General features: G+C 35.8%; 1 protein-coding gene across 1 annotated transcript in view; it reads left to right on the top strand.

Moving 5' to 3' along the window:
* Nucleotides 1-26,989, top strand: part of LOC148945242 (gamma-aminobutyric acid type B receptor subunit 1-like) — a 171,171-nt gene that overhangs the window by 86,485 nt on the left and 57,697 nt on the right. Inside the window, exons 5-7 of the mRNA XM_089098983.1 lie at nucleotides 9,026-9,174; nucleotides 12,284-12,416; nucleotides 15,149-15,276. Coding sequence (XP_088955109.1) covers nucleotides 9,026-9,174; nucleotides 12,284-12,416; nucleotides 15,149-15,276 — 410 coding nt within the window. The remainder of the gene's footprint in view (nucleotides 1-9,025; nucleotides 9,175-12,283; nucleotides 12,417-15,148; nucleotides 15,277-26,989) is intronic.

Below are 26,989 nucleotides of genomic sequence, written 5' to 3'. Positions count from 1 at the left end.
ATATCCTTATTTTCAGTTAGTATTTCTGAGAAATTAGATAAGAAGGAAATCGTCGATTTCCAGGTGATTTTAAAGTTTTGATTTAAAGGAATCTATGATCAGTGTTTAAATCCTAATAATGACTTGTTCCACACCAAAATTGGTCTCAAGTCTGAATGATTACTTGTCTTAGCCAATTGCCTTTCTTTTTGAAAACAAAGTTACTAAAACTTTTTTAAGGTAAGAAACACATTGGGTTTTTCTAGAACCAAATTTTCTAGAATTTCATTTTATAAGACGATTGACTGGCCAATAAAGCTTATTGATATGAAAGCCCGACGAAAATCATGGTTGCAGCGGTAGCTGCAACCTAGTGAAGAGCGAACCACAGCCCATAGTAACCAAAAGTTAACAAACATGTTTCGAAAAAAAACTATCTAGTGAAAAAATTGCCATCTGACACTGATTCAGGAATGGCAACTATTATTTCGGTTCGTCTTAAAAGTAAAAGTTCATTGCGAAAAGAATCTTATGGTGATTTAAAAAAAAAGTCTGAAACTTCTCAAAAATGACGTCTGATCAAAATGAATAGTCTACCGTTAGAATCGGCACAGTCGAAAACCTAATCATGGGAATTACAGCCCCCTCCTTTAATAACAAGGAAAATGACTTTTTTGTATGAGTAGCATTGATCTGTCTCCCGTTTTTTTTTGTTTTTTTCTACCAAGCTTAGGGGGTGACCACAACATCATAGAGGGATGTGTAATAGCTCATTTGAACGGAAATTATACTTGCTAGTATCCTATTTAAGTGACCAAAAAGATTGGAGTGCTACTAGCCCCCTCTCCCTTAAGGCTCCCTCCCCCCAATGTCATCCAATCACAATTTTGAGATAGCCATTTTGTTCAACATAGTTAAAAGATCAAATACATTTGGTTTTGGTGTTGATATGATCCTCCATAGCTCCTGGGGAAAGAGCTGCACACTGTATCGGTACCGGAAGTATTGATATCACGCCTATCGCTATTGGAGTATTGTTATTGGGCGTATTGATATCGTAGGTATCTAGACAGATTTTTAGTAGCTCATATAAAAGACATTGCTCATATCGACGTCCTTCCTACAAATTCAACCATCAGCAAATTCAAAATGGCACTAAAAACGGCACTTTTGGTGCCATGTCTCAAGTGGAAAAGCTGGGGCTAGTCGGCTACCAGAACTTTTTAGAGTGACGTTTAATGGCTCATTTGAAATCTATCGCTCATATCTACATGATTTGTATCAATTACACCATCCATAAGGGTTATATACTACTAAAAACAACACTTTTGATGTCTTTTCTCAAGTAGAAAAGCTCGGAAGTATAAAACGATATCATCATTGTAATAATTATGATCCAAAACCCTTAACTGGAGATTTGCAAGAACACCTCTTGTATGTTACTTCTCCAAGCACCCTTAATAAGCTACGCAATTAAGGTACAAACACTAATATATCAAATCATGGTTGCAGCGGTAGCGGCAACCTAGTAAAGAGCGAACCACAGCCCATAGTAACCAAAAGTTAAAGAGCGCGTTTAGAAAAAAACTACCTAGTGATAAAAACGGCCATCTGAAACTGATTAACGAATGGTAACTATTATTTCTGTTGGTCTTAAAAGTAAAAGTTTATTTCGAAAAGCAATAATCCTAACTTTTAAAGTCCTTGTTCCTTTTTTTTGTCCCATGTTGTAATGTCAACTTGGTCTTTCCTGTTTCTCTACTTTTTTGGTTTTTATTTATTGCTATTATTATAATAATTACCATTTTTTTACTGTGTGCTAATGTTTATTATCCTTCACCTTCATTTCATATGTATTGTTTCATTTAAGGTATTATTTGTGGCTCTTTTAGCGCTTTATTATTGTAAGCCAAGTTCTTTTAGCGCTTTATTAGAAAGCCAAGTTTCTTGGGCCGAATGACTTTTTTACGTTTGTAATTGTGTTTTAACATTAATAAAATGATTGATTGATTGATTGATACGAAATTTAAGGTGATTTAAAGAAAAACCTAAAACCCCTTGAAAAGGGCGTCAGATCAAAATGAAAATTGTACCATTGGAATCAGCATGATCGAAAACCTTGAATAGGGAAATTACAGCCCCCCCCGTCCTTGAACAACAAGGAAAATCACTTTTTTGCATGGGTAACACTGATCTGTCTCCTGTTTTTTTCTGTTTTTTTTTTCTAGCAGGGCTAGCGGTTTACCAGAACATGATAAAGATATGTGTAATAACTCATTCGAACGGGAATTAAATTTGCTAGTATCCTTTTTAAGTGACCAAAAAGATTAGAGGGTAAATAACCCCCCCCCCTCCCTACAGGCCATCTCCCCCAAAACCCTCCAATCAAAATTTTGATAGAGCCATTTTATTCAACATAGTTCAAAAGTCCAATATCTATGGTTTTTTTGATGATTTGACTCTTCATAGTCCTTGGGGAAAGGGCTGTACGCTGTATCGGTATCGTATCGATATCACACGTATTGGTATGGCTGTATTTTTATTAGATGGATTGGTATTGGCTGGTATCGGGATTGGCCATATCAGTACCGGGTGTTTTCCAATATTTGCAACGTTTTCTATGGTTTCCCAATATCTGAAAACAAATTTGTCCAAGACCCCATAAGAAATGCCATCAGATCATATTAAAAATGCACCATTCGTATTAGCATAGGCGGAAACCATGTATAAAAGGATCCAGGGGGGACCCGGGGCCTCCTTAAGATTTTTTGGCACCCTCAATTCATCGTTCCCTTTTTAAATAAACTTGAGTAAAGAGCAAACAATAGTCCATAATAACCAAAAATTAAAAAACTTGTTTGTAAAAAAACTGCCTAATAAAAAAAAACTGCCATCTGACTCTGATTCAGGAATGTTCGTGTTAAAAACAATTCTTTATTGCGAAAAGAAATTTATGGTGATTTCGAAAAAAAAGCCTGAACCCCTCGAGAATGACGTCAGATAAAAATGAAAAGTGTACCATTGAAATCAGCATAGTTGTAAACGTTGTTCAGGGAAATTACAGTCCCCAACCTTGAACAGCAAGGAAAACAACTTTTTTGCATGGGTAGCACTGATCTGTCTCCCGTTTTTTTCCCAGGGCTAGCGGTTTACCAGAATATCATACAGAGATACTTAATGGCTCATTCAAAAGCTATTTCTCACATCCACGTGCTTTTCATAAATTCCACCATCTGGAAATGCCATATGGCACAAAAATAGCACATTCTGTGCCGTTTCTCAAGGGGGTGGGGCTAGCGAGCTACAAAAACATCGTAGACAGATGTTTCATAGCTCACATAAAATCTATTTCTCATATCTGCGTTTTCTTTATAAATTTCACCACCTGCAAGGGCCAGAAATATTTTCAGTGCTAATTGCTAAATGTCTAATTGTGACCTACTCTGTACAAATTCACAACTTCAAAAACACCTCTTTCGATTGGATATTAAGAGGGCTATTGCCCTTTTTAATAGTCGAAAGTAATCAGAGGGAGAATCACCTCACCCCCATAATTTTCCCGTCAACTTTTCCGGTCAACATTTTGATACAGCCATTTTGGGAATATAACGTTCTGATAGAAAGTTTGGTCGTCGAAGCTTCAAAAGGGGCTCATTCAATTGGAAATTGAGAGGCCTAGTGCCTTTTTTATTAGTCGAAAGCGATCCTTTCCCCAAATACTTCCAATCAAAATTTTGATATAGCCATTTTTGTAAGCGTATCGGAAAGGTCTGGAAATTATGTCTTTGAGGATAACAGATCCCCCCAACCCTCAGGGCAAGGGTTGTAAGTTATGCCTTGGGGACATATAGGGTTTTTATAGAAAGTGTGGTCATATAAACTTCAAAGGGGGCTCGTTGGAGTGGTAATCAGACGCTCTAGTGCTCTTTTAAGAGTCAAAGTGATCAGAGGGCAAAGTGATGAAAAGCCATGTGAATTATAATGGTTTTATTTATTGAAAATTTGATGTAAATGTAACTAAGTTTAAAAAAGAATTTGTTATAAGAGGCGGGAAGGGGAAGCGGGGGGGGGGGGGGTGTAAAATATAATTTAGATTTTTTAAAAGAGACAACACTTTTCTTTCGACAGAGGGTTTCAGTGCTTCAAGTATTCTGTCCTCGTGGCAGGGCATAATTCCCGTTTCAATGATGCTAGTAATACTAATGTCGAGATAAATGTCACACAAATAGCGCTGGCGTTGTGTGAAATGCAACTAATATCAATCATAATCCTTAGCAAACTTATGTCAATTCTTTAATTGTAGCTGGTTAAAAGAAGTATTTAGAAATGCAAAAACAGCAAGAAGTCAGTATGGTATTATACAGAGAGGCAATTCTACTTATATGGATTAGTATGTGAATCCGAAGCATAAGGAATAGGAATTTATCAACATTTATTAGACTTTTCAATGATAAATGAGAGAATCGGAGTTTCAATTAAATACTGGAAATAAAAATTAAAACAATTAAATGATTCCTGGAGCAAATTTCCTCTACCAAATTCCTCGACGAAACTACAACCGATTTGACCTATCCAGCTATAGTACGAATATCATTATAAAACACACTAGGTCTTATTTTCTTTTTCCACGATTTCTTTTTCATTCAGGAAATAATATTCACTGCAAATCTACGTTCTTATTTCTTAATGATTTCAAATCTGTCCTATTTTCAGATGTAGAGGATGTATTAAACGAGCATGGATTAAATAAAAAAAATTCTGCTGAAAGTAAAGAGCAAATTTGCCACTTGCAGCAAGCAACAGTTTTAAAGCTACTTAATAAATTACAGTTTTTTTACAAATTGTTTGGGAGAGGGGGCAACTGCCTCCCCCTTGCCCTCCCTCAACGACACCACTGGTCCTAGGATGTGGAATAGAACCACATTCTACCTAGTGATAAAAATGGCCATCTGAAACTGATTAACGAATGGTAACTATTATTTCTGTTGGTCTTAAAAGTAAAAGTTTATTTCGAAAAGTAAAAATCCTAACTTTTAAAGTCCTTGTTCCTTTTTTTTGTCCCATGTTGTAATGTCAACTTGGTCTTTCCTGTGTCTCTACTTTTTTGGTTTCTATTTATTGCTATTATTATAATAATTACCATTTTTTTTTACTGTGTGCTAATGTTTATTATCCTTCACCTTTATTTCATATGTATTGTTTCATTTAAGGTATTATTTGTGGCTCTTTTAGCGCTTTATTATTGTAAGCCAAGTTCTTTTAGCACTTTATTAGAAAGCCAAGTTTCTTGGGCCAAATAACTTTTTTACGTTTGTAATAGTGTTTTAGTATTAATAAAATGATTGATTGATTGATTGATACGAAATTTAAGGTGATTTAAAGAAAAACCTAAAACCCCTTGAAAAGGGCGTCAGATCAAAATGAAAATTGTACCATTGGAATCAGCATGATCCAAAAACTTGAATAGGAAAATTACAGTCCCCCCCCTCCTTGAACAACAAGGAAAATCACTTTTTTGCATGGGTAACACTGATCAGTCTCCTGTTTTTTTTTCAGTTTTTTTTTTCTAGCAGGGCTAGCGGTTTACCAGAACATGATAAAGATATGTGTAATAGCTCATTCGAACGGGAATTAAATTTGCTAGTGTCCTTCTTAAGTGATCAAAAAGATTAGAGGGCAAATACCCCCCCCCCCTCCCTACAGGCTATCTCCCCCAAAATCCTCCAATCAAAATTTTGATAGAGCCATTTTGTTCAACATAGTTCAAAAGTCCAATATCTATGGTTTTTGTGATGATTTGACCCTCCATAGTCCTTGGGGAAAGGGCTGTACGCTGTATCGGTATCGTATCGATATCACACGTATTGGTGGGGATGGGAATGGGGCTAGCGAGCTACAAAAACATCGTAGACAGATGTTTCATAGCTCACATAAAAGCTATTTCTCATATCTGCGTTTTCTTTATAAATTTCACCACGTGCAAGGGCCAGAAATATTTTCGGTGCTAATTGCTAAATGTCTAATTGTGACCTACTTTGTACAAATTCACAACTTCAAAAACGCCTCTTTCGATTGGACATTGAGAGGGCTATTGCCCTTTTTAATAGTCGAAAGTAATCAGAGGGAGAATCACCTCACCCCCATAATTTTCCCGTCAACTTTTCCGGTCAACATTTTGATACAGCCATTTTGGGAATATAACGTTCTTATAGAAAGTTTGGTCGTAGAAGCTTCAAAAAGGGCTCATTCAATTGGAAATTGAGAGGACTAGTGCCTTTTTTATTAGTCGAAAGCGATCCTTTCCCCAAATACTTCCAATCAAAATTTTGATATAGCCATTTTTGTAAGCGTATCGGAAAGGTCTGGAAATTATGTCTTTGAGGATAACAGATCCCCCCAACCCTAAGGGTAAGGGTTGTAAGTTATGCTTGGGGACATATAGGGTTTTTATAGAAAGTGTGGTCATATAAACTTCAAAGGGGGCTCGTTGGAGTGGTAATCAGACGCTCTAGTGCTCTTTTAAGAGTCAAAGTGATCAGAGGGCAAAGTGATGAAAAGCCATGTGAACTGTACTTGCATTACCTGCAAACGGAAATGAAGACACTTCATCCGGACTTAAACAATTTGGAGGGTGTTTTTTCAGAGGCTTGGTAGGAATTTTAATAGGGTGGAAAATTATAATGAAAGATAGGACTGATTAAATGGTTTTATATATTGAAAATTTGATGTAAATGTAACTAAGTTTAAAAAAGAATTTGTTTTAAGAGGCGGGAAGGGGAAGGGGGGGGGGGTTGTAAAATATAATGTAGATTTAAAAAGTTTTAGAGGTGTACAACACTTTTCTTTCGACACAGGGTTTCAGTGCTTCAAGTATTCTGTCCTCGTGGCAGGGCATAATTCCCGTTTCAATGATGCTAGCAAGACTAATGTCGAGATAAATGTCACACAAATAGCGCTGGCGTTGTGTGAAATGCAACTAATATCAATCATAATCCTTAGCAAACTTATGTCAATTCTTTAATTGTAGCTGGTTAAAAGAAATATTTAGAAAAGCGAAAATAGCAAGAAGTCAGCATGGTGTTATACATAGAGGAAATTCTACATTTATGGGTTAGTATGTGAATCCGAAACGTAAGGAATAGGACTTTATCAGGCATTTCAATGACAAATGAGAGAATCGGAGTTTCAATTAAATACTGGAAATAAAAATTAAAACAATTAAATGATTCCTGGAGCAGAAATCCTCTACCAAATTCCTTGACGAAACTACAACCGATTTGACCTATCCGGCTAAAGTACGAATATCATTATAAAATGCACTAAGTCTTATTTTCTTGATAACCTTGTTGGAATTGTTTGCTTTTTAAAGTCATGATATAAATGATTGTCAAGATGATTAATAAATAAGCTCTGTTTTGTTGTCACAAAACAAAGAAAATCGGACGTCACAAACTCTTAAAACCAAATCTATTTCTCATTTTTTTAATGTATGTTAATGGGGGTTCTCTTCTCCCTGTCATCATTTAAAATCCTAGGCGTTTACCTCCCTCTCCCACGAAAACCCTCCCCTGGAAAATACCTGCTCGTGGAAAATATGGTTTTCCGAATTTGAATATGTTTTTTTAGTTGTGTTATTTTTAGTTTATTTTTGTGGTATTTTTTAAGGAAATTGTAAAAGAGGAATTTACGTGTAAGTCCTGCCCCCTTCCCCTAGGTGCAAAAATAGTCTTATCATGGGACATCCTCCAGAATCCCCCCCCCCCTTTGAGAAAACTCCCACACAAAAAATATCCGTATATTTCCCGATAACAAATATTATCTAAAAGCTAAAGACAAATTACAAAATTTAAAAAGGTACTTAAAACTTCTGCAATGGGGTTCTCTGATTGTCATGTAGCTAAGGAGAGAGGGATTAAGTTGCATCATGGTTCAGTTGCACGGTGGTTCAGTTGGACGAGGGTTCATTAACACAGGGGTTCAGTTAAATAAGGTTTAGTTGCAGGGGTTTAGTTGCAAAAGGGTTTGGCTAAATGGGGCTCAGTTGCCCGGTGGTCCAGTTACACGAGGATTCAGTTGCACGGGGATTCGGTAATACAGGGTTTTAGTTGCACGGTCGTTCGGTTGATTCGGTAGTTAAGTTGCACGGTAGTTCAGTTACAGGTGTTGCTTGGTAGTTCAGTTCAGTTGCTTGGAGTTCAGTTAGACGGTGGTTCAGTTACGCACACCCTGGAAAGATCTATAGACAATTCCTCTGCATAACATTTTACAAATTTCCCTCTAATTTTCAAAGTGCCCGAGTCTAATAACCAAACTTAATCCCTGTGATTACAGTGGCTCCCAATATTCTAATCCTGGTTCGCAGACTTAACGTCCCACAAATCCTAACTTTTTTCAACTTTGACCAAAAACTCTGGGTCTCGGCCATTCTGCTTTTCCATATCTTCACTGCATCCACCATCTTTACTAATTACGTGATACCCATTATAATCTCTTCAACTTTATTTATTCGTAGCCTAAGCAGATTAGTCTTCTTAACTTCAATTTTCAAACCGTTTCCTGTACTTTGAACTCAAATAACCTCCAAAGATTCCTTCATTTCCCTAACATTTTTATCTTAGAGACTTTGATCATCTGCATAGTCAGAGTGTAGGGGCGTTCCCCCCCCCCATTAAATTTCATGCTCTCCCAAAGCCTTTGCCATGCTCCTTAGGACAAAATCCGTGAAAATAATCCATATAAACAGGGATAGGACGTATCTATAGCACCTCTTAGTCTATTAAGTCTCACCAGGCTAAATCTGTTGTAAAAAGACAAAACATTAAAAAGAAAACATCAAATTTCAGATGAACTGTGAACTTTGTCATACAGTAACAAGAGTGTGTGTTGTAGTTTTTCGACGAGTTTTTATTATAAATTCTTTTTTTTTCTGAAATTAATGCTTTTTGACTTAGGTTTCTAATAAATGTGTACTTTTGCCATAGAAGAGCCATCAAGGCTACATGTTGTTTTCATTTTTTTGTAATTATCAATATTTTTAATTTATTAGGCTGGTATGAAGACAATTGGTTTGAAGTTAATTTGGAAGCAGAAGGTATTCAGTGTACAAAAGAAGAGATGAGAATGGCAGCCGAGGGACATTTTACTACAGAAGCGTTGAACTGGAATCAAGATAAACAAAGGACAATATCAGGCATGGTAATAGGTTCGTTTCGGTTTTCATGAAATTGAGTTAAAATTTGGACCTGATATAACAAGTAGACGATTTTTTTCTTAATCTTATAAGTAGTTTAAATAGGGTATAATAAAAGTATGGGGTTCTATATCCCTAACCACTTCTCGGCGCCTTCTACTCTATCAAATGATGTGATACGTTTGTTTTATTAATGATTTAACGATATCCGAATAAAAATTTAGATATTTTGATATCTTTTCGGAAGTTTTTAGTAGATACTTTATGGCAAATCGTATGATCGCCCTTTACCTTGCATCCTCCAAGGAGAATCTGAATAATAGTCAATGAACTCGTACTTGACCTAGATATTCATTAATTAATATTATACAAAATTGGAGATTTTACTCAAAACTTCTACTGTATTTGCTGTATTTTTAAAATTGAACATTAGTATATTTGCTGTATTTTTAAATTGCACAAGTTATCAGCTCCCCCCCCCCTAAAATTCTGCCCCGTAATATTAGGATTTATATGAAGATCATTGCCGCACAGCTCATCAGCCTCTCTAGTAATCTCTTCCAAGCCAACCCATCATTTTGGACCTGAACGAACAGCCTGCATATCAGAAACTTTTAGTTTCGCAGGGTAACATGTATGTCTAAATCTTGAAAAAGACTTATTCATGGTCATAATTAAAGCTTGCAGAGCATTCACCATACACCCCTCCCCTGTTGTCTCATACGACTCTACCAACTGAATAACGTTTTGAGAATCTCCCTGGGCATGCCTGAATTCAACAGCTATTGGGTATTGTGTTGACAAGATTAGAACTCAAGGAGTATTCGTCAATATCTACCGGTTTTGCTTCACAATGTAGCGCCACTTTGTCGCTCCGTAAAGTAAAAATTGAAAATATTTAAACTTTATTTTCGACGTAACACCTTTAATTATATGTAGTATCTCTACTGAAGACGGTCGTACTAGCTGGCATCTCTGCCGATTGATAACCGTGTTTTTCATGGTACTTTACATGTTTATTTAGATATATTTGGGGAAGAAATGCCCATGGGTGTTTTTTATCGAAGTATAGGACTACCTCAAGGGCGCCTGCAGAAAACTTTCCAGGAGGGGGTATACCAGAAAGTAATTATGACTCTAGGGATATTGGGGATGTCAACCCCGTAAAATTTCGGTAAAACTTCACCGAAAGAAATGACTGTGGATTGTCAGTTTAAGATGCATATACTGATATTTATTCCTTAAGTTTTAACAATTTGTTATGTATTAAAGTAAAAAAAGTGGAAACACTTAAAATGTTTTTGTCAGTAAAGGGCAAATTAGGTTCTGTTCTTGGGAACGCATGGGGGTTGTCAACCCTACTCATCTTAATCTTTGCTCGTTTTGAGTTTGACTTGGTTATTTATTGTAATTTCTGTTCGTTTTGGGTTTCACTTATTTGTTGATGGTGGTTTGTGAGAGTTTTACACTTGAAAGATTATTTTACTTTATTTTTGCTCATTTTAATGGAGCTCTATTTTTCTTTGAAAAACTTGTTTCGTGGAAAAAGTTCTTTTAATTAATTTTCATAAAGAAACAGCTGGATTCACTTACCTGTGGGGAAGTATGGAACAGAAAACAACCACTAATTTAAGATAACTGTTAAATCAGTAAACCAAACTCCAGATTTAACTTCGGTGTTAATCGAATGGGGCATTCCAAAATACGAGCGCTTCAGAAGACGAAAGATTTGTTAGAGATTGTCCAGAGGAATTGTCTACACTTATCATCATATAGACTGATAATGATACCTTTAAACTAATCCTATTTCAAACAGTGAGCAGTAGAAAAATGTGATTCTATACCGGTATACAAAAACCAACAGTTTTGCTATAGAAAAAATGGTTAGTGTTTTACTAATATTTTTACTAATTACTATTGATTTTGCTATTCAATTTAAGCCAATTATTTGTAATTTATTTAGAATCATTCGTTGGTTAATTATTAATTAATTTATTTAGAATTAAAAGTTCAATAATTTTAATTCACAAATTCTAGCATCTTGAATAAATTCCCGTTCAGGTTTAAGCTAAAAGTTAAGTTTTATTATTATGAAAGAAAAGCAAGCAAGATTCCTAATAGGATAAGACCTTATAGGACACAACCAATTGAATAGACACAGGATGATCCTTTCTAGACTTAAGCAAAATTAGAATCGAACCCCTTAACTAGGATTATATTCTAAAATTAAGGGAAAGAATAAAAAAACTAAACTTACGTTTTTAGCTTGACAAAATATGAGCGTAAATTCTTTTGGGTAATTTTGTATTCAATGGAGTTCTGTATATAGAGATTCATTGTATTATAATATACTATTTTAAAACATAAAATTAATGTTAGAATTTGAAAGTTTTAGTTAGCAGCCTATTGGCACAAATCAGTGAGTTAAGTTTTTTTTTGTCTTTCAATACCTCGAAGGATTGTTGTTTCACCTTACTTTAAAATCAATAATGATGATTTTAGCATTTTTTACAGTGTAAGTGCATGTAGAGCGTTTTATCACCCACTTTAACGTGGAGAAAGAAGTTCCTTTAGGTTAGGAAATCGTCATTTGAAGTTGCTGCCTTAATTTTCCGAGAAAACCAAATAAGAAACAAGATACGCGATTTATTTTTAAGTAGTAGTCTGCAGAAGTGACAGAATTTTGTAACGTTTTAGATCTAATTGTCTATTTTTGCAACATAAATTTACTTTATTGAATGAGTTTTGGTCAATATATACGAAACCATATTATTGAGTTAGGACTAAAGTGAATACACCATTCAATGCCTTTTTTTATGTTGATTACGAATATAATAAGCATTTCTATCGGAAATGAATTTCAGCCCCCCCCCCTATATAGGCTATACCTAAACTAACACAACCTAACCTAACCCTGAATTGGCATATATAGGGGGACGGGGGGCTGAAATTTCCGATAGAAATGCTTATTATATTAGTAATCAGCATAAAAAAAAGGCATCGAATGGTGTATTCACTTTAGTACTAACTCAATAATATGATTTCGTATATATTGACCTGAGTTTTTGTGTAAAAATAAGAAATCAACTCAATTAAGTTTTTATTTTTTTACAGACAGTTGATGACTTTCGAAGAAGACTTCATTTTGCTCTAAAAAACTCAGGATATGACATTGACCGTGGTAGGTATCCTGAGGGCTATCAAGAAGCACCTCTCGCCTATGATGCAGTCTGGGCTACTGCCCTTGGTACGTAATTTGCTTTAAGTTTGATTTAACACTAAAATGAAGTTTGGCTACTTCAAATCTTCAAAGGGCTACAACGTTTTATTGCGTACAACATTTCTAAGGCATTTTTACCAATTCACAGCCCTTGCTAGAAGACAAGTCGTAGTCGTAAAAACGCACTATATGTGCAAAGAAAATATGCATAATACTAGATAAGCTTTCAGCAGCTCTGGACCTCACTTATGGCTTTAGAATTTCTCAAGAGCTGGTATTTGTAATAATTGTTAAGTTAAAAAGTGCTTTGCTTCAAGTCAATAAAGAGTTTTGCTTCAATCTAAACCCAAACATAACTTGGGGCTGACCTTCAAAGGGAGATTATTAGAAGCAAACTCTCTTGCAGCCATTCTTGGGGAACGGTCTTGTATACCTAACGTTTGTGAAGAATTTCTGTCGGTTCCGGGCGATTTTTCAATAGGGAGGAATTTAGAGATTGAAAACCAGAGACCAGCAGAAATAAAGTCGAATAATAATTCCAGCGCGCATTTCAATAATAATTCGTATATTCAAAAATATTTCAAACAACCGTAAATCACTATCGATAAATAAATAAAACTTAAACGAACAGAAATTACAATAAAAAATCAAGTCAAACCTAAGACGAGCAGAAACTGAAATTATCTGGAGTAGGGCTAACACCCCCGCACTTTATAAAGATCAGAACGTAATTGCACTTTGCTGAAAATAAAATAAAATTTAATTGTTTTCCCTTTCATAGCGTTAACAAATCTAAAGTTTTTGAGACTTTCAGAAACTCATATGCATGTATTAAATTGGGAATCCACATTCTTTTATTCTTTTCAGTAGTCTTGGTTATTATGGTAATTATATTTTCATGCTTTTATGACGAAAAGATGCACATCACTCGAAAAAAAGGTTTTCTACTTGTTTACTTCTGTTTGTATTAGTTTTCTTTGAAGAAATCGTTTTGTGGGAAAAGTTTTTAAAACTAATATCTGTAAAAAAAACACACACACACACACACACACACACACACACACACACACACACACACACACACACACACACACACACACACACACACACACACACACACACACACACACACACACACACACACACACACACACACACACACACACACACACACACACACACACACACACACACACACACACACACACACACACACACACACACACACACACACACACATAAACACACACATAAACACATACACATAGACATACATACACACACATATATACAAACACACACATATATACACACCCATACACACATACAGATACACACACACACACACACACACACACACACACACACACACACATATACACATACACTCTTATTAATAGAAGTTTTTTGCAAAAATAAATTTGTGGCAATTTAAAACATTTCCGAGAGAGCCATAGATAATGGTGTGAAATGAAAATAAAAACTGAACCATTTGAATCAGCATATCTGAAAACCTTAAGAACTGTAGTCCTATAGAATTATAAACCCTAAGAATGCCTTGAGCAACAAGGAAAATCGATTTTTCGCATTTTCCTCTGAAAAAAAAACAACAAATCCATCAATTGTGGTTTTATTAACAGAAGCTTTATGTGAAAATAAATTTTTGGCAATTTCAATCATTGCCGAGAGGCCCTATAAAATGATGTTGAATGGAAACAAAATACGGCTTAAAATACATTTATGACTTTATTAATTTCGAATTTATGAATATCCCCAATACTATGTAATCTTTTTCAAACGGTATTGGCTTGCAGTCTGCATCCCCTCAGATTTCACTCTCTTCGGAAATTTAAATAATTATTGTCAAGACACCCCTCAAAAAAAAAAAATGTATCTCTTAAGGGTGTCATAATTCGCTCAGATTTACCTTTTGTTGGTAAGTAAAAAAAATTTCAATACTTTGAGCCGATCGCTAGCGCAACCCAACTAAGAAAATTGATTAATTCCTATCGCAAATACAGAATAAATGAACCCTTTTTTCTCATGTCAATGGAGAAAAGTTTTAACTTCAAATCAATCTTAAAAATAGATACAAATTGCCTGTCCTCTGATCGCGTGTTTACATGTCTCTGTGTCGGTCTAATATGTAGGTCAAATTCTTGTCTGTATTACAGAATAAATGGTCGGAATAAATAATGTATTGGTCGGTTTATAGAATATATTGAATGCCTTAAGTTGTTAGTCTAGTATAAAATAGTCTTGAGGGTGAACTGCAATATAAATTGGATAAGTACCGAACCCAAATAAGGCTATATCTTCTGTAAATCACGCTTGGGGGGGACCTGTATATAGCACACTACTATTGGCAAACGAAATGCCAATTAAGTTAGAACATTTGTTTTGAAGTTGGAGTAATCAAATAAGCATCATTGTTGGATTTATTCTAAATATTGCAAATGTGAATCATGCATAAATACGGAAAGAAAAGCATTTAAAACAAAAACAAAGCAAGTAAAATATAATTAGGTTCTTAAAGTTGAGGCTAATTGGTTATTTATTTAATTTTACCTAGCAATTTTTTGTTTATATTTAGAATGTTTAGTTTCCTAACCTTTTAATTTCTAAAAGAATCATTGCTTTTGTAGTTTCAGCCTACTTTAAGGTCGAATAACATACCATCAAAAATTTTAAATCAGTATATGTGGCAACACAAAAGATGGCATTTATTACTTTCTAATTTGTAAATATGTCTATTTCAGCGTTAAACAAAAGTGCAGAAAGATTAGCTAAGAAAGGGATCCTATTGGAAGATTTTAATTACAACGACAAAGTTATTGGAAATGAAATACATTCAGCCATGAACGAGACTAGTTTTCTCGGTATTTCCGTAAGCTGAGTTTCTTTATTTAATTAATCATAAGGCTAACAATATCCTCAAGAAAACTTAAATTTGCAAAAAGGCTTCATCCTTAAACGGAACACAACCAAACGTTCTGGTATAAATAGACCTTAACCAAAATTCCAGTTTTGTGTTGAAATTGACGATGCCCTCCAAGAAGAGGCAAAATAAAATGAAATTATTTTAAAACTGAATACTAGAATTGAAAATTGCGGTGAAGATAATATTTTTACGTTTGAAGAAACCTTTGGAAAGAAAGTCAAAGGAGAAACAAAAAGAGGAACAAGAAAAGAAGAGAAACAGTCAACTTAAGTAATATACAAAAGGCCAATACCTGAGCAGCTAAACCCACTGTGTAAACTATTTCCTTTAAAATTATTTTGATCTCTGATATCAATCATAGTATAGAACTCCTCTCTTAAGATAAATCTTCAAAATGGACGATTAGAAAAAATAAATGGAAAGTTAAAAAAAATAGTTCCCAATTTCCTGTAACAACTTGGAACTTTCAAACAAGATGTCACTCTACCCATAGTTCTTCTTTATTTTTTTAGGTGTAAAATGAAAGCGGCTTAGTTCTGAATTAGTAAATTGTTATTTTAATAATTTCTATTTTTACGCTTTTTATTAGAAACTCTTAGAAACGTATGTTTTAAAATTTTGAAAATTTCTGCATCGGTTTGTTATTATTAGTGAATATGTAAATTTATGGACTTGCATCCTGTAAGGCCTCGTTCTGAAAGTAGCTCCTCTAAAGGCCTTATGTTTAGTTTTAAGAATAAGGAACCTTCCATGAAAACTAAAGAGCAAACAAAAACATGAAATAGGCAAAATCCAAAATTGAAAACGAAAAAAAAGCTACTATGAATAGCTATAAAGTCCTAACTGTATTGCTGCTATCAGTTCTCTTTATGATTGCAAAGTTTAATTAGAGGAGTAAAGAAAAATTCATAGCCTGTCCGCGCCCCCTGAGCCCACGATTATTAGCATACCATCCTAAAATGGTCCAGATCGTGGTTTTCCCGCGCAATTCCAAAGGTAACAAGCTTGAGATGTATTCTTTTGGCTTTGCTTTAAAATCGGGTTAAGGTTCCAACCTAAAACACGAGATCCACGACGGAAAGAATCAGTTCTAAATGCTTTATTAGCCCCGACTTTTAAACTATGAACAATTTCAAGGTTAAAATAGATCAATATCAATTTGATCAACATCCTTAGAATAATTTACAATTATTTTAGCTAAAAGTGCATCTGATTCTTCATGATATTTGCACATTTTTTCCCGATCCCAGATCATTTTATTTACAATTTGACTAGAACGATGGATAATTTTAAAAGATGAAATTTGAATATTTAAATGAAAAGAAATGTAAAAATGGTCACTAATAGGCATATCCAATCCAACATGAACAGGCTGTGGTAATAACGCTGCATTTGAGACCAACACATGGTCTAGATTAGAGCAAGAACCAGAATTATGGGCATACGTAAAATCCGCATCTTTTGAAACTATAGTAAAAACCGAAAACAAAGATAAAAGAGTGGAGGAGCGGACATCAGAGATAGCAATGTTGCAGTTAAAATCCCCGCAAATAAGCCACTGGAAATCTGATGGAACTTTCGCCACACATTGCGATAATTCTAAACATGCAAAATTGAAATCAAAATCCGAATCAATAGTATGATAATTTGTTGGTAAATAGCACGAAAAAACAATAATCCCTGGGATTCGAACAGCAACAAAATAACGATTAACGGCAAACACTGAAACTGGAAGTTCAGGTCAATTCTCCAAAAGTCGACTGTTATTTATTCCAAACTAAGTCACTGAATTAAATTCAAGTTCAGGCAGTGAATTAATGAACATCAAGAAACTAGGTCAAGTTCAAAGCAAATGAATTAATACTGGTTGAGAGCACGCTTTAAAGTTCAAGAAATCCAAAAAAGATGTTTTCACTTGGGAGACTGAATCAAGACTTTTATTCTAGGCCTGGTGTTTAGTAGGCCAAATAATTATTTGTATTTTAATGGTTTAGCTGCGGTAAATCCAGTATTTGGGTATGGATAATACCTTTCATAGGTTTATATTTTATAAGTTTACATAAGGTCATAACGCCTAGGGCGTACAGGCCGTCATTACATAAGGTCATAACGCCTAGGGCGTATAGGCCGTCATAACATAAGGTCATAACGCCTAAGGCGTAGAGGCCGTTATTATATAAGGTCATAACGCCTAGGGCGTATAGGCCGTCATTACATAAGGTCATAACGCCTATGGCGTATAGGCCGTCATAACATAGGGTCATAACGCCTAGGGCATACAGTCTGTCATTATATAAGGTCATAATGCCTAGGGCGTATAGGCCGTCATTACATAAGGTCATAACGCCTAGGGCGTACAGACCACCATTACAGAAGGTTATAACGCCTATGGCATTATAGGCCTTCTGGTAAGGGATAAGCTGGTCTAGAGATTGCAGCTCAGATTAGGCCCAGCATCTAATTATAAAGATTTTATAGTTGGTTAAAATTAGGCACCGATCCCGGAACAGATGACATGGTCTCTTTGGCAGAGTCGCTGGACCTTGTATACGAAGTACTGGGTGACACCATTTGCCCCAGGCCTACCATTACCGTCCAACAGCCTCGCTCGGTGGCAAAGCTGGTTTTAGCAATTGACCAATTCAAGAAAAAACAGCTTATCACGTTACCTTTCTCCCCAATGCTGAAAAACTTCATCAAGCAGCGCTCAGAAGAACTGCAGTCAACAACAAAGAATAAGCCACTCTTAGAACGTGATAATTCCTTTGATCCTCTCGACATACCGGGCCGAGCGAATGCACGGACTTTCACTCTTTGAGTAAAGTTTCCCCCTTTTCCTCAGTTTTTACCCCTTTTTAGATATTGGCAGCTGGCAACCCTGATGGTACGCAGAAATCATAAACAGAATATTACAGAAGTGATTTTTTGTGTCTTATTTGTAATTATTTGTATTTTAATCGTTTGGGTGTATTAAACCCAATATTTTTGGGATGGTATATTACTCTTTACATAAAGGGTATACAGGCCGTCATTATAAGGTCATAACGCCTTGGGCGTACAGACCGGAATTCCACAAGGTCATAACACCATTGGGTGTACAGACTACCATTACATAAGTTCATAACACCTTGGGTGTACAGACCGTCATTACATAGGGTCACAACACCTTGGGTGTATATGAGGTCATTGCATAAGGTCAAATCACCTTGGGTGTACAGACCGTCATTAAATAAGGTCATAACGCCTTGGGCGTACAGACCGGCATTACATAAGATAATAACACCTTGGGTGTACAGGCCACCATTACATAAGGTCATAACGCCCTGGGAGCACAGACCATCATTACATAAGGTCATAATGCTTTGGGAATACAGACCACCATTATATAAGGTCACGACGCCTTGGACGTACGTACCGTCATTGCATAGTATTGTAACGACTACAGCGCTAACCTATAGGTCTGGTGTGGCATGTGGTAAGTTTTTCTGGTGATTAGAGTTGATTTACTTCCAGCGTCCAATTACAAATATATTATGCTAGCTGGATAACAGTATATACTTAGAATATTGAAGAAAATATCGTTGAAAACGTAGTACTTCTTTGACCCTTTCGGCATCCCGGACTGAGAGAGAGCTTACAAATGTTAAGACGCATATTCAGCTTCACAGGCACCATGCATAAACCCAAAGTTCATTTTGGTACCATCAACTGGATAAGTAGAGGACATAAAGTTCATATCAGTTGACAGTAAGTCATTCTTGGCCTTATATTCTTCTACACGAGTGACTCTGAGCATGCTATCATACAGTGATCTCATTTTAGGTAGTGTCATAAAGATGTTAAAGGCAGAGAACGTCTCTCCTGACACTATCTCAAAAACTAACAAAGTTCTTGGATTATGTTAATAGATGTCAGCATCATCTTTCAAATATTCTTTCTAGAGCATACTCAAAATTATTATCTCTGGAAAGTATTTCATGTTTTCCGCCAACTTTAAGGACCTAACTCACAGAATGAGGTTAGGGTTCCCTTTAAAAAAAAAATATATCAGTTCAAAGTGCCATCATGAGCTATGCCCATCTTCAAACCATCCACTGGCGTGCTTACATGAACAAATAAATTCTGTAAAATTACCAAAAGTCATTAGTAAAGAACAATGCAAAGACCATTATGATTCTCCAGCTCAGACTTGAGTTCATGCTGAGCGAGAAATCAGATGACTCTCCTGCACAGACTCGGGTTCATGCTGAGCGAGAAATCAGAATTGCAACCTGTGCGACGGATCATATTTCTCGGGTTTTCTGGTAGACCAGGAGGTAAAGAAGGTGGACCCAACCCCGGAAAAGATTAAGAACTTGATACATGCAATCAAGGCAGCTCTGGAAAAATCGAATGCCTCAATAAGGCAACTGATGAAGCTGATTAGACTCATCAATGCGGGCTCAAGAGTAATTCCTTTCAACAGACTATATCTCAGGAAATGTCAGTTACTAATGCTCAGATTGTGGGAAAAGTCTTGGAGCAACATAGATTTAAACATCCTAATTACGACAGAGATGAAAGAGGCATTTTCACAGTGGCTGAACAAAGATTGGCTGAGTCAAGGCCTTCCTCTCAAACCCCCTATTATTTCCCAAACAATATGCACCGACCACTCAACCTACGGGCGGGGTCGCTATCTAGAGGACCCACATCAAGACACTTCGGGGACATGGTCTGCAGAGGAGAAATCTCTTCATATAAATTGCCTCGAGATGAAAGCCTTAGCCAACACAATCAAAGCCTTTGCGGAGGAGCTAAGAAACGAGGTAGTCATGGTAGCGACGGACAACTCGACTGTAGTCAATTACATAAACAAAGAGGGCGGAACCCGTTCTTTCTCCCTAGAGGAGGAACCCATAAAGCTCTTCGAGATTACGATGACCCTGAACGTTCACTTGAAGGCAAGACACATCGCCGGGTCACTCAATCTAGTAGCCGGCACACTGTCACGAGAAGGAAAAGGTCTGCCCACGGAATGGAGTCTCAACGAGAGTGTCATCAGAGCCCTGTCAAAAGAGTATGGACTGCCAGAAGTCTATCTATTATGCTAATTACTCCGCGAGAGCCTCGTTAAGCTTGATACACGAATCTTCTCAGCCTGATAGTAGACTTGCATATACCCCACGGAGATTAGTCAGATCTCCTCCAGCAGGATCGACTTCGCCACCCAGCACTAAGGAATCTAAATTTACACGACTGGAAGATATCGAGCGTGGACTCGAAAAGAGAGAGTGATCTAAAAATCAGCCCGTGCAATTGCCCGGTCCAGCGACGATCTACCATTGAATTGTTCAATATAAAATGGCAAGTGTTCGTAGGTTGGTGTAGTGGAAGGAAGATTAATCCTCTCGCAACCAGTACTCAGACAGTTGCAGAATTCATGATATATCTAAAGACTGGTCGAAACCTCGCACCATCAACGATAGAAGGTTATAAAACAGCAATATGCAGAACGCTAGCTCTAGCTACAGGAACAAATATCAGCAAAGATACTTTTTTTGACGAAAATGATACAGAATTTTGGCACGAGTCACCGCGGACACATCATGATATTCCTGCCTGGGGTCGTGGCCTTGTTCTAAGGTATTTTAAAACTTCACGATTTCTTGACTTGTGGAATATTGATATGAAGGATGTTACTCTTAAGACGGTATTCATTACTATCATCGCACCTGGTCGTCGAAGGAGTGAAATACATGCCTTGTCTTTCAGTACAGCACAATTTTCGGATAATTCAGTTACTCTCAGGTTTCTCCCTTCGTTTAGACCTGAAATCGTGAAGCCTCAGGAGAAACCTTCTCCTATCCTTCTTCCCGCGCTAGATGTAGATCCAGCTTTGCGTCCAGTGAAAATACTATGGGCCTACGCACAGCGAACAGCTAACGTGGCGGTCAGGAAAGGGAGAAAAAGGTTCTTCATTCCTTTTTCTAAAACAGCACCACGAGAGGTGGCAGCTGGAACCATTTCTTCTTGGATAAAGCAGGCCATAACTATGGCATATGAGGCAGCAAAATAAGAGTGTAGAAAAAAGAAAACACACGACACAAGATCCATGGCGGCGTCGTGGGCGCTATCAAAATCAGTACCGCTTGCTGATATAATGAGTACTGGTGGCTGGTCTTTGGAGTCTTCTGCCAGACAACACTACTTTCATGAAACAGAAGATCGAACCGATGCTCTACATTTCGATGCGGTTCAGACAATTTTATAGTTTATACATTTGAATATTTGAGTTTGAAACTAATATTTTGTATTAGTTGATTTATGAACCCACCGCCAAATCGGTTGGAATCTAAGCTTTTGTTAATAGATGTACCAACGTATGAGGTAATGGCGACGCCAAAACCGAACTTTCGAATGAAAGCTCAGTTTGGCTAGCCGATACTTACCTCATACGTTGGTACATAATCCCTCCCTCCTCCCCACTCATTGAGAGTTAAGGAATTATAAGGTATTTAGTTCAAAATAGAAACTGGTCTGAATTGGCTATGGAGAGGGACTGGATTGCTGTGGAAACGTTTGTTTTCGCTGGAATTGTGGTGTATAGACCCCGTCTTTGTATTACAAAACCGAAGACAGCTTTTGTTAATAGATGTACCAACGTATGAGGTAAGTATCGGCTAGCCAAACTAAACTTTCCTTCGAAAGTTCGGTTTTTATGGGCCGGTCCACCTTCCCTCGTAGTCAGCGAAGTTGTATATTTTTCTAACCCATTCGGTTCTCTTATACGTTTGAAAATTTTTCCCTGCAATTATTTTCATTAGTTCTCTTCTATCCTCCCTATCTGCCTCTTCTTTTCGTTCTCTAAATATTCTCCCTTTCTCTTTCTATTCTATCTTTCCCTCTTTCCTGTCTCTCTCTCTCTCTTTCTTTCTCCATGAAATTTAATAGTTGTTGTGTCATATCTATTTGAGTGCTTTTTTGCGAGCTCCTGCTGGATTTCGATTCAACACTACTCCTTCCACTCGGACTACTTTGATTCCGTCTGTCATTATTTCTTCTTAATTCATTTTCTGAATCTGTTCGTTCTCTATCCGTATTGTCTCTTTTTTTATAGGGTACTCTAGCCCTTTCGTCCTCTTTTCTATTCTATCTAATTTCATCTTTCTCAGCCTGCATTTTTTCCTTATATCCTCGGTGCTCTCCCTCAAAGGCCTCCATATTTGCCTTTCTTTCTATTTTCCTACTTTTTCTATGGACTTCACTCGCCCTTCTCGGTCTTGAGTTAATCTCATCTCTGTCCGACATAATTTCAAAATTTCATTAGCTTAAATTACCTCTTCATTCTAAATGAAAATTCTTTTATCCATGTAACTTCCGGTCTCTCGCGAAAAATTTATGTATGTCATTAGCCTTATATTTTTTCTGAATAATTAGTTGTGCGATATATTGATTGGTAAGTGTTTCAATTATTATCTAACAAGGCAAAGCCCATAATAGATCTTCACAATTATATTTATTGATTTCGTATTTTTTTCTCTTTATATGTAACCACAAAAGGCTACTATCACTATGTAGGCTAACTCAACTAGTCTCTTCGAAAAGGTGAAATTTATTTACTATCAGTTTAACTGATAGGACCTTTTCTTGCTGCCTCCAATGTTCGGGGTATTTTTAGTTACCAGTGTTATACCGGTAGGCCACAACGCCACTGGCGTGGTAATATACGGGTGTCACCACTTATTGGAGGGGAAAGCCCCGGCCCCAAAATATTATGTGATTCCCGCGTCTACCACACCAGTTCTGCAAATATCGGGTTTGGTACTACCCGATTTACAGTATACTCTGTCCCAGGGTATGATAACGCGATCGAGTGGTCAAATGGCCACTTTCTAAAGCCAAGTGTACCCGCCTTGGGTTACGGCTAGAAAATCTCTAACTCTCTCCTTGGAGGTAACAAACCCCCCTGTCAATATAATAATGACGGTATCTCGTAGCTCTATTCCTACCCTGCCTGGGTTACGGAAACTAGTACACAGTCTGTAGAAGATACCTTACTTGTATTCTTCCAAAAGGGTCACAATAATCCCACAAAAATATATCTCCCCGAACGGGGTCTAAACGCAGACTAAAAAAATATTATTATAATAGGTACAGCAACTTTTCATAGGGATGGACCTTTGCTTGGCCCAGCCAATCATCTCAATCCCCATTCAAAACCATTTCTACCTCTTAGCTTTATCTTTCAATGACTCTAAACCAGGAAGTCCAAAATAGAACTTACTTCAAAGCTTACTTATTGCGACGCCTCTAACTTAGCAACGAGAATTTAACCTGTCTTTTGAAATTATACTATAAGCAAATGTAATTAACAAAACGAAAACAGTTCATTTATCTGAAAGGAAAAAAAAAACAGGGGTGGAACCCCAACACTAACGAATTATTTTTCGCTCTGATAATTCAAATTTCGGTGTTTTTGCCAGTCTTTTAGCCTTCGGGGTTTCAATGACTTTTGTCTGTCATGTTTTTATTTATTGATTCCGAAATGAATTCGACTCTTTGGGGCTTGTGATAGCAAATTTCTGTAGCAAATATCTTATGTATCTAAGCCTTGTGACTCCCGATAAATTCAGGTACCTTTAAAGGAACAATTTAAGTAGCCACTATTAAATGTTAATCATGAAATTTAGTTGCATTAATAAACTAGTTTACAGTGTGAAACAGTTACTCCTACCAGTACTGCACTTACCATAAGTACTCCTGTGGAAGATTAATCTAATCCTGTATATTTAAGTTAAGCCATATGTAAAGTTAAGTCTTAATATTAAGGTAAAAAACTGCTAAGGTAATGTTTGTTAAAAAACTCTAGTTGGAAGAAATGGCTATTTGCAGCTGATTCAAGAATTTTAACTATTATTTCGGTTAGTCGTAATAGTATTATGTTATTTTTAAGACAAACTTATGAAAATTTTAAATAATAGCCTGAAACCCCTTGAAAATGGAATAAGATCTAAACAAAAAGTGTACCACTGGAATTGCCATTGCCGAAAACGCCATACAGGAAACTTTTTGCCCCTTCCACCTTGAAAAACAAGGAAAATCACTCATTTGCATGTAATTAATCAAAAAAAACTTTTCGGACAAAAAAAAGTTTTTCAAAAAAAGTAAAGAACTAAATTAAACCAAAAATGAATAAAAATAGAATCAAATAATCTACCAAACATACAACTACCACAAATCAGTATCAATAAATAAATGAAACCCAAAAGAAACAGAAAATAAAATAAGTCAAACTCAAAACGAGCAGAAATTAATCTGAGTAGGGTTCTAAACCCTATGCCTTCTAAAACCCAGAAAATGATTTGTACTTTACTGAAAAAACTGAAAAACTATATATATATATATATATATATATATATATATATATATATATATATATATATATATATATATATATATATATATATATATATATATATATATATATATATATATATATATATATATATATATATATATATATATATATATATATATATATATATATATATATATATATATATATATATATATATATATATATATATATATATATATATATATATATATATATATATATATATATATATATATATATATATATATATATATATATATATATATATATATATATATATATATATATATATATATATTGAACTTGAGTAAATATAATTGCTAAAAATCAAGGAGAGGATTAATGGCTACAGTAGACAACGGGTAATTTGGCTATTTGTTCCTGACTTGCTTGTACAATTTACAAGTAATATTTGACTAGTCTTCATGAGAAAAAGTCTTTTTCTGATTTTTCTTACTGATTTTTACCTAGGTTTTTACTAATTTTCGACTTATTTTCAACTCGGTCAAAAATTTCGGGGGGGGGGGGTTCAAACCGGGTAACCCACCCCAGAATACGGCCTTGGAAAAAGAAACTGCCGAAACCTCTAAAAAAGTAACAAGATTCTTACCTTTTGGATGGTATGGAAAAGATATTTTTAAAACCTCTTGAGATAGCCATAAATATATGGTTATCTCAAAATTTTGATTGGATATTTTGGGGGAAATCGTGGGCGTGAGAGGGGGGTTAGTTGCCCTCCAATGAATTTTGACCTCGGGGAATGTAAGGTTTTTTATAGTCAATGTTGTCGTAGAAACTTGAATAAATAAAAAAAAGTGCAAGTGTATCCAGGTTGTGCAAAGAATATAGATAGAATCTTTTGTGAATCATAGTAAGTTTCATGTTTCAGGTCAACTTCAGAGGCCATAAAATTAAATTAAAAAATACTGTTTGTGTCAGGATTAAATATTGTTGAAAAAGTTTCTCCAACATACAAATATACAAATATAATAGGTTGCTATTTGTATGTTGGAGAAACTTTTTCAACAATTTTTAATCCTGACACAAACAGTATTTTTAAATTTAATTTTATGGCTTTTGAAGTTGACCTGAAACATGAAACTTACTATCATTCCCAAAAGATTCTATCTATATTCTTTGACAACCTGGATACCCTTGCACTCTTTTTATTTATTCAAATTCTAAGAGCAGAAGTAGTAATAGCAGTATCTTCAAAAGTTTCAACTTAATACCCCCAGTTGCTCACGATATATTCCTACATTGGTTTATTTTAAAATAAATCAATGCCTTTTGATTTATTTTAAAGCAACATTTAGTTCTAAAGCATAATGAGCCAATTGCATAATTGTGGGGGTTGACATGCGTAATTTCCCCACAGGCATTGTTGCTGGATTGTTCAACTATGCTGAACAAAATGGCTGTCCCAAAATTTAGACTGGATGCGCTTGGAAAATGAATGGACTTTAGAGAAGGGCTGCTTGCCCTCCAATCTTTTGTTACTCTTTAAACGGGCACCAGGCACTCGCACTGTAATAGGAGTGCAAGGGGGAGGACTTCCCCCTTCTAATATCTAGTAAAAAAATTTTAAATACGTAAAAACAAAGTGAAAACATTTGAAATGTTTTTGTTTCAGTAAAGTGCAAATTATGTTCTGGTCTCTAGAAGGCATGGGGGTTGTCAGTCCTGCTCAAGGTAATTTTTGTTCGTCTTGTGTTTAATTCGGTTATTTATTGTCTTATTTAAATATATAAAATATGTTTAAAATAATTTAGCTTCTTTAACTCTAATAAATAAAATTATTAACACTTTAAGTAATATATATCAGTATATGTATACTAAACTGACAATCCACATCCATTTTTTCAGTAAAGTGCAATTTATGCTCTGGTCTTGAGAAGGTATGAAGGTTGTCAAAGACGTAACTTCCAGACCTTTCAACTACGCTGAACAAAATGGCTATATCAAAATTTCGATCAGATTTATTTTGGGAATTGGTGGGCATGGGGGGGGGAATTGTGGCCCTCCAATCCACTTTGACTAATAAAGAGGGTACCAGCCCTTTCAATTTTCAATCGAAAGATCTTTTTTCGAAGTTTCTACGACAACAAATGGCCATCTCAAAATTTCTACCAGATACATTTCGGGTAAGTACGAGGGGGGGGGGGTATCCACCATCCCGATCACTCTGAATCTCAAAACAGACACAAGAACTTCTGATTACCAATCCAACGAGCCACCCTCTGAAATTTATACAACCATCCTTTCTATATAAACCTGAAG

The sequence above is a fragment of the Artemia sp. Qi Xiang Cuo genome, chromosome 13 (genome assembly GCF_049724085.1).
Source record: "Artemia sp. Qi Xiang Cuo chromosome 13, ASM4972408v1, whole genome shotgun sequence".
Lineage (NCBI taxonomy): Eukaryota > Metazoa > Arthropoda > Branchiopoda > Anostraca > Artemiidae > Artemia > Artemia sp. Qi Xiang Cuo.
This window is presented reverse-complemented; position numbering and strand designations above follow the sequence as displayed.